The sequence below is a fragment of the Acanthochromis polyacanthus genome, chromosome 1 (genome assembly GCF_021347895.1).
Source record: "Acanthochromis polyacanthus isolate Apoly-LR-REF ecotype Palm Island chromosome 1, KAUST_Apoly_ChrSc, whole genome shotgun sequence".
NCBI lineage: Eukaryota > Metazoa > Chordata > Actinopteri > Pomacentridae > Acanthochromis > Acanthochromis polyacanthus.
Genome location: NC_067113.1, coordinates 33,580,458 through 33,593,748, shown reverse-complemented (window position 1 = coordinate 33,593,748; position 13,291 = coordinate 33,580,458). Strand labels below are relative to the sequence as shown.

The 13,291-nt window shown below is 35.0% G+C and overlaps 1 protein-coding gene across 4 annotated transcripts in view; it reads right to left on the bottom strand.

Moving 5' to 3' along the window:
* The window catches only part of klc1a (kinesin light chain 1a), a 71,942-nt gene that overhangs the window by 7,323 nt on the left and 51,328 nt on the right, over positions 1–13,291 (bottom strand). For 2 of the 4 annotated variants that reach the window (XM_022201042.2, XM_022201043.2), the window contains exon 14: positions 9,076–11,441. In XM_022201042.2, the coding sequence (XP_022056734.1) occupies positions 11,436–11,441 (6 nt within the window). In that variant the 3' untranslated portion in view covers positions 9,076–11,435. Of the gene's footprint in view, positions 1–834; positions 902–5,335; positions 5,470–9,075; positions 11,442–13,291 lie in introns of those variants that run through there. The other 2 variants (XM_022201039.2, XM_022201041.2) reach the window with 2 other exon arrangements.

Here is a 13,291-nt window from a genome sequence, read left to right as displayed (position 1 = left end):
AATCCAGCGAAATTCAAACTTTAAAACGGGTCAATTTGACAAGCAGGACGACACGAGGGTGAACCTATGGAATATATCCATCTCTTGATTTACAGGCACCAAAAAATATTGTTCCCTTGTCTGAAAAAAATATACAAAAATTCTGCAAAAAAAAAATCGAAAATTTACTGAAATTAGCAAAATATTCAGGAAGAAAATTCATAAAAGTTTTCCTTAAAAGTTTTATTTTAAAAAATCCTTAAATTTATTGAAATTAGCAAAATATTCAGGAAGAAAATTCTCAAAATTTCTTAAAAGTTGAATTTTAAAAAATCCTCAAATTTGGCAAGAAATAAAAAAATTTTAAAAATTCAAAAAATTAATACAAATCTTCAAAAAAAATCTAAATCTAAAATATATAAAATATCTAAAGTGAGTACATATATGTCAGTAAAACTTCTATTTTCTTTAAGAACATCCGCAAAAAAAAAAATATCAAAAAATGATTGTGAAAGAAACATTTAAAAAAAAAAAAATTTTCCACCAAAAGATTTTCAAAAATTTCCCGAAAATGTTGAAAATGTGAAAGTTTTCCACATTTTCAAACTTAAAAAAGGGTCATTTTGATCCGCAGGACGACATGAGGGTTAAACCATTAAATATATTCATCATTTAGTCTCTCTTATATGAACCCAGTCGTGTAAATTTTGACCAGCGGTGCCCAAAACCTTTGCATGCTACGGTGCTAAAGCCAACAAACTTCCCTTTGCAGTGACCTCAACATGTTTAGCATGTTTCTGCTGTTTACTGGAGGAATCCTCGAGGCTAAGAACGAACTCCGTCTGGACTCCTTACTTGGTAGAGGTCGACGGCAGCCTTGTCCGCCACGTTTAGAACGCCCAGAGAGCTGGCTCGCTTCATGCTGCACCGGACGCATGCAGGAGGTCAGAGGTCAGGGGTGAGGGGTGAGGGGTGAGGATGGAGAGTGGAGGCGTGAGCTCAGTGGTAGTTAATGACACACAGTTAGTTTCACAACAAAACGCTTCACGTGTCGGATTATTTCTGGGGTCATTTTCTAACAAGATGCTGCTTGAAAGTTGTGATGTCATTAAAATGTTACATTTTGTGTGTTTTTTTTAAATCAACCTGATTGATAGCCTAGCCGCGCTAGACCCATGCTCTGAAGACGCAAGGGTCTAGGCACGCTGGACAGGGAGGGAGGCGGCTAAAAGGTTGTCTATCAAATCACTCTGCAGCAACTGGGTAGGTATACAACCAATCAGCGCAACGAATAGGCTGACGTAGCTCCTAGAGCGCCGGAAATCAGAGGATGCGGGAGTTCGGTGAAGCCTTATTTATACAGTCAATGGGTGAAGCTCAAGTATATTACAGACACGTTAACAGAAAGATTATTCAGAGTCGGTGCTAATGGAGCTCAACGACTGTTGTAGTTTTTGTTGTCGACCCTGGCAGAGAATTAAATTCGTTGTCTAGCGCGGCTAGGCTAGTTGTTTCCGGTTGTTTCTGTCAGAATTGTCGCGCCTCTGTCGTCACTTAGTTACGCCCGCCTTCTGACTCTACACTTCATGGTGATTGGTCCGGCCAGTTTTAGGAGCATCCAACCTCGAGCCTTATGGAGGGTAACTAGACCCACCCTGGCAGAGAATTAAATTCGTTGCCGTGGGTTGTCTAGCGCGGCTAGGCTAGCTGATTGATGAATCTGGTAGATTTTTCCACATGCGGCAACCTCAAACTGTGCACAGCCCCTCGTTTCAAAGTGTAGAAAGTGTGTGTTATTGATAAATGACGTGTATTAAATGTTTTCGGTGGTGATGGTGTCGACAGTGAAGTTCGTGCAAATAAACCAAATAAACCTGATTTCAGTAACGTGACACTGCAGAAAACGTCCGTCCCGACAAATAACACGTTTTGCAAACATTTTTTCCCAAAAGTATTATTTATGATTAACTATTGTGTGTCTATTTTCTCTAAATAATGAATCAAAATACTACACATTTTATTATTAAATATAAATATTTGATGTCTTCTACAAATACACGTCTTTTCCTCATAGTGTTGTTTGATAAAACATTATTTTTTTTACTGTTTTTTCAACTTATTTTCATAATATTTAAAATCAGAGGTGGGATGTCGGCTCCAGATTCCAGAAATGACACGGAGATATTTATGTTTTCTACAATATATATATTAAAATAATGCAGAATTTGAACCAGATGATTCAAATACCTAAATAAAAATAAAAATAAACAGCAGCTTGGAATCTTTCTAATCTGGTCGGCATCAGAAAAATGATTTATTTTGCTTTAAATGATCAGAATGTTTGTTTTTTTGTCTTTATAATCCTCGGAAGCCGACATATTTTCATCTGATTTTGCAGTCAAATCTTCCTCTTCTGTGTTTCTCGCTCATTTTTCTGGAGCCTGGATGTCAACAAACTGTGCGTTTTATAAATAAAGTTTGTGAAATCGTGTCCCTCCTGATGCTAAAACTGTCTGTCTTTGCTGGTGGGAAGGTGGAGTTCACATTTTAGGGAAAACCAACCATCAAACTGCATAAATGTAGAACTGCAGCCTCTCTGCTTTTACTCTCCTGCTTGCAAACACTCAAAATAAACGTAAAAAATGATGGGGGAAAAGTAACACCAAGTAAGAGGGACGTTCCTGCAGTGAGTCACTGAAAGCAGCACCGAGAGAAAGACCAGAGAGCACACAGACGAGGCATGCACCAGGAAACAAAAGATTTATTCACAAAGAAAAAAGAAAACCCAACAAGTTCCACACAAGAAAAAACAGCCATGCAGACGGGTCGGTTTCCATGGTAACATCCACAGAGAAAGTGAAAGTAAAATAATGATAATAAATCCAACAAAATGCAATAAATAGATGCAACTATTAGTGGTTGAAACAAAATAAAAAACAGAAATAAAAACAGCGTGAAGTCTCTCCCAAGCAGACGTTAGTGGTTTGTGTCTCGTAGCAGAAGGTTTTTTCCCATTTCATCGTTTACTTTTGGTTTCTCCGTTTTAACGACGTTCAGGTTCGACCGAAGCGACAGCAGAACGGAGATATTATTTAAATGAGATTTTAAATAATATTTTTCTGTTTTGAAGTTAAATAAAGGCCTCAAGTCTTTATCAGACGTTAAAAAGTCAATAAAACAAAGATAAATTAACTAAAGAAAAACAAATCAGTCTGTCAACGTTCTGCTTTTATTTAAAAAATTGAATTCCTGCGTCGTTTAAAGCGAAGCCAGTAAATAAACTTTTATTCCTGGACTTTTAACTGATACAAGAACATTTTATTCCCATAAAAAAGTCGGACTAATGTGACTTTTAAAACTCTTTCTTAAAATATCACACCCTTTATTTATTTTGTATTTTTCTGACCTTTTTGCATCTTTATGTTTTAATTTTCATCTTTTTTACGTTGAAATGTGATTTTTTTCCCTTTAAGATTTCCGACTTTGCTTCTAGATATTTATGACTGTTCTTGGAATTTTTTTGTTTTTTTTAAGACATTTATTGCGCTCAAAAACATTCTCTTGACATTACGTTCCTTTAAACATTGCCTCCTTTGTTGGAAAGTAATATTACAACTTTTCCACAAACATTTTACATTTATTTACATATTTTTAATAATAAAAAAAAACATTCTCTTGTAAATATTTTGTTCATTCTCTGTAAAATTTAACGTGTTTCCCTCTACTAATAAAATCATTTCTCACTCTGAGTAATAACACTTCTTCACAATGCAGTATTTTTATTTTATTTTATATAAATTACACCAACATGTAGCTTCATGTTTGTTCCCAAAATATATATTTTTTCTTTGAATAGAATCATATTTTTTTGGATGTATCCATTAAAAAATACTATCAAATACTTCACATATATTTTACAGATTTTTTAAAATCTTGTGGTTATTTTTTTTTCTGTCAGGATTTTTTTAAATTTCTCTTCAGAAATACGACAAAATTTATATATAATTATTACATTTACATTTTTTATGTATTACATTTACATAAAAGTATAAAAAAATTACAAGTCTTATTTCCTCAAAATGCTTTATTTCTACTGGAAATACATTTTTTTCCCCACTTACTATGAACGCTTTTGCTCCATATTTTTAAATACTTTTTCCCTTTTAAAAATATTCTTTATCTTTAACTCTTTTGTGTGAAGGTAGTTCGTCTATTTCCTCTAAATATTTTATCAAAACATTTCATATTTCACGAAATGTTTTATTTCTTCTACAAATATACGATCTTCTCTTCCAGGTAGTAAAGTTACTGTAACTGTTTAATCACAATATTTCAACTATTTTACTGAATTTTTTTATAATGTTTTTGGTCCAGAAAACACTTTTCTTCCTCTAAAAGTTGTTTTTTTACCTACTCTAAATATTACCACCTACATCTCTGTGTAATATAATAATTTTAGAGGTTTAGCACTGAAAATATTGCACCTTTGCTGTTGAATTATCAAAGCTGTATTTAAAGACATTTTTTGCACTTTTTAAAATAAAATATTTTTAGTATTTTTCCCTCTTAGTACTACAAACATTTTCTTGAAACATCACTACGAGCAATACTAGTTTTGTCTCAAGTTACTTCAACTGTTTAATCACAATATTTCAAGTAATTTACAGTTTTTTTTCTCTCCGTTTTTGGTACAAAAATATTTCTCTCCCTCTAAGACTTGCCTTTTTTCTACCTTTAAATGTTACCGTTTACATCTGTGGGTAGAATAATAACTTTAGAGGTTTATAACTGAAAATATTACACCTCTCATGTTAATTTTTCTTTTTACTACTGCTACTTCGTTTCATTCTCAAACCTGTTATCACAATATTTTTCCCTCTTAGCACTACAACTATTTACTCAAAAACACTACTAGTATTACTACTTTTATCTAAAGGTATTGTAATTGTTTTATTATTATTTATATTTCAAGGTATATAAATGAATGCAAGTATTCATATTTTTGTACGTAAAACACTTTTCTGCCTCTCCAGCATCTTTAAATATTTACATCTGTGTGTAAAATGATCAGTTTAGAGGTTTCTGCGGTAAATATTGCACCTTTTTTTCCTCCTCTACAATTTCATCTTAAAATGACTCCAGTTTCTCACGTTTTAAGCTTCTGTCGCCGTGGACCGACCTGAACGATAAAACGGTTTTCTGAGGGCAGTAAAGGACGCGATGGGAAACAGCAGAAAGCTCCTCGTTCTTCTAGAGTTTCCCCACTTCACCACTCGCAAAGCAGAACCCCTCCTTAGTTTGCTCGGTTAGCGGGCGGCCGGGCCTCAGGTGTCGGTGGATGCGGGGTCATAGTTACCCGGGGTTTTTGGGCTCGCCGTCTCGAGTCGAGCCGCCGCCCTTCAGCTTTCGGACGAGCTTCTCGCTGCTGCGACGGATCGACGCTCGCAGTTTGCTGAAGGAGCCGCTTCTCTTCAGAGAACCGGAGCCGTCCTAGAGGGGAAACATTACAGCGTTACACCGCTTCATTACACCGTCAGGAGGTAAATAACAGACGGACGTCAGTGTCAGACCAGCGTGCTGCGAAGAAACCCGACGCCAACGCCGGATAACGAACTTTTATTTAAGGAATAAACGATTCCTGGAGTAATTCGATGACTAAAATATAGAGGATTAAATTATTTTTCATAAATTATACCAACATTTAACATTGTTTTTGTTCTCAAAATATGTTTTTTCTTTAAATAAAATCCCTTCTGTGGCTATATTATTTTTTTATTCAATCTTTAATGTTCTCAAATTATTATTTTTTTTAGATTTTTTGTTTAGAAATATAATTTATGTTTCACTATGACAAATTTTTGTTCTCATTTTTATATATATTTTTTATTTAATGTTTTGTGTTCTCAAATTATATGTTTTTTATTTTATGGCTGTATTCATTTTTTGTCACTCTTTAATGTTCTCAAATTATATATTTTTTAGATTTTTTCTAAATATTAAATATTTTTACATTTTAAATATTGTTGCATTAAAAAAGTTATACACAATATTTTACATACATTTCACAGATTTTTAAAAATTTGTCTGAATGTTCCCATTTTGTGTGAGAAAATATCAAAACTTTTTTTTAAGAAATATAATTTATGTATTATTATGACATCTCTTTTAATTGGAAAAAAACACAAGCACAAAAAAACTCCCTCAAGTATTTTTGTCTATTAAATTTTTTTTCCCCACATTTATTAATGATAATTTTTCTCCAGGCAGTACGACTGTTTTACAACAAAATAAAACATTTATTTTCTTCTCAAATTATCAATAAATATTAACCATTTTGAAATTAGTTAATATTTAGTAGGTGGATTAAGCTATTTTGACATAAATTATACCAACATTTAACATTACTTTTGTTCTCAAAATATATATATTATTTCCTTTAATAGAATTACTTCTGTGGCCGTATTAATTTTTTATTCAATCTTGAATGTTTTCAAATTATTATAATTTTATTTTAGATTTTTTTCCGAAATATTAAGACTTTTGTTGCATTAAAAAACTCTATAAAACACTTTACATACATTTAGCAGACTTAAAAATTTCTCTGAATGTTTCCATTTTTGCATGCAATTATTAAAATATTTTTTTCCTTTAATAAATATAATTTATGTATTAATATGACATTTTTAATTGGAAAAAAATACAAAAAAATAACTGTGTGTGAAGATGTCTTTTCTCTATCAATCCACAGTTTTGCCATTTTAATAGGCAGATTTATTCTTCTTGTTCGCAGTAAAGGCTAATATGTACCTAATAATACCTGTACTGCCCCCTATCAGCAGTCAGAGGAACTGCAGTTAAACCACTGAGGGGTTTAAATGTTTGTTTTTTTAAACGTATAAAGATTTTTTGACTCCTCTCTGCTCTGTGGAAACACTGCACCTTTTGGAGTTTTCTACTGTTTGCTTTTGGCTTCTTTTTTAATGAGACATGTAGGATAAATTGATTTTGATGAAATATCACAATTTTAAGCTGATATTTGACCATTTTTCCTGACAGAATTGCATCAAATCAGACTACTGGTTCTGTTTTTAGATTATCCGACTCCGCTAAGCGGTGATTTTGTCAAAGAAAACATGGATTTGAAACTCGCTGGTTGGTTTTATGATTCAGAGGGTTTATAAATTACGTTCTGACAGGTTTATGATATTCTATAAAACATATTTTTATATGAAGTCAGGCTTCTTGTTACAGCAGCGGCTCTGGTCGAACAATAAAACACAACACTCTAAAACAGCAGCTCTGTCTTCACAGCTCAGGTTTTATTCTGAATTCAACATGATCACTACTTTGTGCTGCAGAAATCGTAAACACAGATGTTAAAGCAGAGCTGCCGTGTTGAACAGACGAGAACAAAGTCTTGTGCAAACTTTCAGGTGCAAACAAGATGCAGCTGCAAACCGGTAAAACTGATAAAATGTGGATTATATTTAAACACTGAGCAGCTTTAGGAGAACTTGAGCTGCACCTGTGAAGGATTTCTGTCTGTTTTCTGTTGTTACAATGTCTAACATTTTAATTCTGCAGAAGTTTATCCACTAAATATTATGCTATTGTACGACTAAAACTAATTCTCAGTATGTTTAGTTACATCCTGACATGTTTCTCCTGCATTCATCACAAATATGTTTCTATACAATGCATCTTTGCTTTTTTTTTTTTTGAAGTGGGATTTGTCACCATTCTAACCCAGAAAACGGAGAAAAACTCATGACATGGAGTGAAAAGTTGCATTTTAACTCATATTGTCTTCAGCTTAACCAGGAAATTAAACTTCCAACATGATTATCGTTGTCAAACTGTGATATTTTCCTAAAACCGACCAAACAGAGAGAAAACTGGAACTTAAATCTGAGGATAATGTTCCCACCCCTTCAAAATAAAAGCCAATGCTAACCACTTCCAGCATTTTTTTGCATGTCGAAAATAAAAAAATATATAGATGGTTAAAAACTTCTTCAAAGCAACTGATAGTGTTCAAAATACCAAAAACCTGTCTAAAATGACCAACAATTTGTTAAAAATGACCAAAAACTTGTCCAAAAAGATCAAAAATGTGTTCAAAATGATCAAAAACTTGGCAAAAAAAACCCAACACGTCTAAAATGACCAAAAACTTGGTAAAAATGATCAAAAACTTGTTAAAATGATAAAAAAATTGTCCGAAAATATGAAAAACTTGTTGAAAACAACCACAAACTTGTTAAAATAAAAAAAACACTTGTCGAATATGACCAAAAACTTGTTCAAAACAACCAATAATGTGTTTGAAATGCCAAAAACCTGTCTAAAATGATGAAAAATTGTCTAAAAATGACCAAAAACTTGTTAAAATAAAAACCCACTTGTCGAATATGACCAAAAACTTGTTCAAAAGAACCGATAATGTGTTCGAAATGCCAAAAACCTGTCTAAAATGACCAAAAATTAGCTAAAAATGACCAAAAACTTGTTAAAATGACAAAAACCTGTCTAAAATGACAAAAAAAAACAGTTAAAAAGGGCCAAGAAATTGTCCAAGAATGTGAAAGACTTGTTCAAAATGACCAAAAACTTGTTAAAATTTAAAAAAAAAAACACTTGTGGAATATGACCAAAAACTTGTTCAAAACAACCAGAAATTTGGTCAGAACAACCAAAAACTTGTTTAAAATGATAATTAAAGGGTTGTTTTGGTTCTGCTCTAATAAATATTGATATTCCCTTTACTTTAAATTTAATATTTAACGCATATATTAAAATTTAATTCTTACAGGATATTTTTATGAACTTAATGATTAACTTTGTCTCTATCGATGCATACAATTCCTAACTTGTGCAGTTTTATTGAACCAGAATCAGAAATTAATGAATATAATGAAGCACTTCAAGATTTATCACTGGAGTTTACTAAAAACCTGTTTCTATCCTCTGATCAGAGTGATTGATGTGTGAAGTGCTGCTGCTGCTGCTGCTGCTGCTGAGATATTAAAGGTTTAGAGCTCAGTCAGTTATGAAGGCGACAGAAGAAAAGAAGGAAAACACACGAAGAGGCACGAGTTCAGGTGAGCAAAGAGTTTAGGTTTTATTAGAAGTTAAGAAAGACAGAGTGGAAGATGCACAAACAGGACAGGAGGAGGTTAGTAGCAGGAAACAGACAGACGAGGAGCAAAGTTTAAACCCCAACAACAACAACAACTCACATCTATGTACAGATTTACAACGACCTCCGTGACCTTTGGCGTGTCGTCAACGTCTCAACACGCTTCAGTCTGACATCGATGCGAACACATGAGCGACACTAACGACTACCGAGCCACAGTCAGACTCTCGATCATGCTGACGAGGTGCTTCATGGTATTTACAGCGTCACTACTGACCAGATGTTGGAGTCACCGCTACAGATGTTCAGTTAAATGGACCAGAGATGGAAGCTCTGAACCTCCACCAGCAACCAGGACCAACTCTGAACACCTCAGACCTGGACTCTGGAGGGACTTTCTTCTCCTCCGTCATGTTCTGGTTCGGTTCAAATCATGATTTTATATTAAGTCCAAAGAAGCTAAATGTAGAGTCTGGATACAACATGTTTTTGTGGTTGTTTGTGTTTTTGTTGCAGTATGCATCTTTTTCTGGTCCTTTTGCGTCTTTTTCTGGTAGTTTGGTGTTTTTGTGGTCTTTTCTTGTGTTTTTGTTGCAGTTTGTGTCTTTTTCTGGCCCTTTTGTGTTGTTTTGTAGTTTTTTTGTGTTTTAGTTGCATTTGTATCTTTTTGTGGTCGTTTCTTGTGTTTTTGTTGCAGTTTGAATCTTTTTATGGTCCTTTTGTAGGTTTTTTTTGTGTTTAAGTTGCATTTGTATCTTTTGTGGTGGTTTTTGTGATCGTTTTTGTTGCAGTTTGAGTCCTTTTGTGGTAATTTTGTGTTTTTGTGATCGTCTTGTGTTTTTGTGGTCGTTTCTTGTGTTTTTGTTGCAGTTTGAATCTTTTTATGGTCCTTTTCTGTCTTTTTATGGTCTTTTTGTAGGTTTTTTTGTGTTTAAGTTGCATTTGTATCTTTTTGTGGTGGTTTTTGTGATCGTTTCTGTTGCAGTTTGAGTCCTTTTGTGGTAATTTTGTGTTTTTGTGATCGTCTTTTGTGTTTTTGTGGTCGTTTCTTGTGTTTTTGTTGCAGTTTGAATCTTGTTGTGGTCCTTTTGTGACTTTTCCTGGTAACTTTTTTTGTTTTTGTCTCTTTGTAGTCATTTTGTGGTAAATTTGTGTGTTTTTGTATCTGTTTGTGGTAATTCTGTGTGTTTTTTTTTGTTGTTGAAGTTTGTGTCCCTTTGTGGTAATCTTGTCTTTCTGTTGCAGTTTGTATCATTTTCTGGTCCTTTTGTGTGTAATTGTGGGTCTCTTTGTGGTCATGTTATGCTTTTTCAAGCAGTGCGTGTCTCATTGTGGTAACTTTGTATTTCTTTTGTTGCATTTTGCATTGTTTTGTAGTCCTTTTTATGTACCTTAGTAGTAATTTTACATTCATAAGTGGTCATTCTGTGTCTCTTTTAGTAGTTTTCTGTCTCTCCGTGTTCCTTTCCGGTGTCATTGTGGTCATTTTCTGCCCCTTTGTGGTCATTTTGCATTGTTCTGTGGTCATTATCCATTTCTTTTTGGTCGCTTTGTGTCTCTTGTTCGTCACTTTTTGTCTTTTTGGTTGCTTTGCATCGTTTTGTGATAATTTTGCATGGCTTTGTGGTAATGCTGCATCTTTTGTTCTGCATTTTGTGTGTCTTTGTGGTCACTTTGCGTCTTTTTGTTGTTTCTTTTGTGTCTCTTTGTGCACAATGCTTTAAGGACGACCCTAAACTAATTTTCTACCTTACTAGGAAAGATTTTGTGACTTTTGGAACTTATTTTTTGTTACTTTAGCGACATGACGAAGGAAAAGACTTCAACTGACTGATTTGAAAAGGTCAAATTTGAGAGTCCAAGTTTAAAATGTAGAGAGTTAAAGGAGAACAAAGGAAGTAGAGATTTAATGTCAATCTCCCAACACAATCCCCCCCCCCGACATCCTATTAAAAGAGTCTACAGGCAAAATGAAAGCACAGTTTAAAGACACTGGAGGGTGACAGAAAGAGGGGAAGTAGAGAAGCAAGAGGCTAAAGAGTTAAAGGACAGCGAGAAAGAACAGGTTTCCATGTCGCCGTGAAGAAACGTCGGCCCGCTTTCCACGTTTATCCTCTATCTGTTCCCAGAAAGGGGGCAGCAAAAGCAACGTTATCGCTCCGGTTTCGACCCGGCGTGGAGGCTTTCCCGCCACGGAAAAGACAGGAGGGGAGTCAGAGCTGAAGAAAACCGCAAAGCTGAAGGGGGGCTGAGGCGAGGCGAGGCGAGGCATCCGTCATGCAGCAGACAAGTTTGTTTTAGAACAAGGCATCTGGAGTTATGCCTGCCGGTCAGACGGAGCAGGAAGTGGAGAGAAAAGGAGGAAGAAAAACAGACAGAAAAGAGAGAAAGAGATGAGGAAAGACAGGAGGAAGGAGATGTAAAAAAAAGAACAGCATAGAAAGAGAGAGAGAAGGTGAGAACACATGACAAAGACTGTGAGAGGTTATCAGCAGATCAGACACAGCTTCTCTGCCAGGAGGTGACTGAAATACACACGGATCATCAGAAAGTTTAGTTCGTTTTGATGAAAAAATGTGTCCAAAACAGGCAGAGAAACAGTTCTATACAACTATCTTTGGGTAAATGTGTCTTTACAACCAGATCAACAAGTGATGGCAGAATATTCGTGGTCTCTTTACGTCTTTTTGTGGTCATTTCACGTGTCTTTATGTCATTTTGCATCCTTTAGTGGTTATTCTGGGTATCTATTCGTAGTTTTACGTCTCTCCGTGCTCATTTTCTTTGTCGTTGTGGTGATTGTGCGTCGTCTTGTTGTCATTTTCTGTCTCTTTCCTTTGAGTGTCCTGCTGGTCGCATTTCATCTCTTTGCGGCTGTCTTGTTGCATCACTTTGTAGTCATTTTATGTCTCTTTGCAATCATTTGTCATCTCTTTGAGTCTCTTGGTGGTGACTTTTGATCGCTTTGTAGTCATTTTATGTCCTTTAGCAGTCATTATTTGTCTCTTTGTGGCCGTTTTCTGTCTCTTTATGGCCACTTTTTGTCTCTGTGGTTACTTTGCATCCCTTTGTGGGAATGCTACTTCTTTTGTGTCTCTTTTGCGTCTCTTTGTTGTTGCTTTGAGTCTATTTGTGGTCATTTTTATGATAAACAGTTTTTTTAACACTGCAAAAGCAATGTGGCACAACATTTTTTTATTTTAAAAGAAAGCAAAACTAAGTGAATAGAGAAATAAGTGCTGACAAAGCCTCTCAACTTGCAGCTGTTTTGCAGAGCAGGATTCAATCAGTGCAGCGACTTATTTCCAAGAACACTTTCTCAAACACTAAAATGATGTGGAGCTACTGCTGGCAGTAATAACCTCAGGGCGAACACATAATAATATTAACTTTAAATCAGTGTACGTTTAGAATTAATTATCTGCAATTATGTGTTTGAAAACAAACCCATCAGGGAGAAAATCCATGAATAAAAGTCACATCTATCTAAACCTGCAGCAGTAAATTCCCCTACAGAGATCATTTAGGAAGACAGGATCTAAACTGAGAATCTAAAATTGGGGAATAAACTGCAGTAATATTTCTTTTCCAGCCCTTTTTTGTTTTTTGCTTTCTGGCTCGATAAGCATGCTCAGACGCTGATGTTTTCCTTCTCAGAGATCTTCCACAGCTCGGTCCAGATGGACCCGAGTGTCGCCTGCTGCCTCGTCTAGACCTCTAAAACCCAGAAAGCCAAAAAAAAAAAACCCAAGAGGAACCGAGTGGCTCTCAGGAGACGACGAGGACGGATTCCGTCCGAACGACTAAAGCCAACGTAGGAACAGCTGGAGTATTCTGTTTGGTTGTTAGGCTGGTTTATAAATCACCTGGAGGCTTTCATACTTTATGTGCTCCAGAAGATGTCACAGTCATGATGTTATGAGGACTATGATGGGAGTTTTCATCCTAGAGTCACCTTTAATTACGTTTCAGCAGCTAAATAATGATCAGAGGGGAGTTATTTTACTTCTGCTAACGTTCCTTATGTTGTTCAAAAGTTATGGACAAATGAAGTCGCAGTTCATATTTAATGGAAGAAGAAGAAGAAGGAGGACAAGAAGGGGAGGAGAGGAAGAAAGAGGCAAAAAAGAAGATAAAGAAGGAAGAGGAGGAACAGAAAAAGAAGAGGAATAC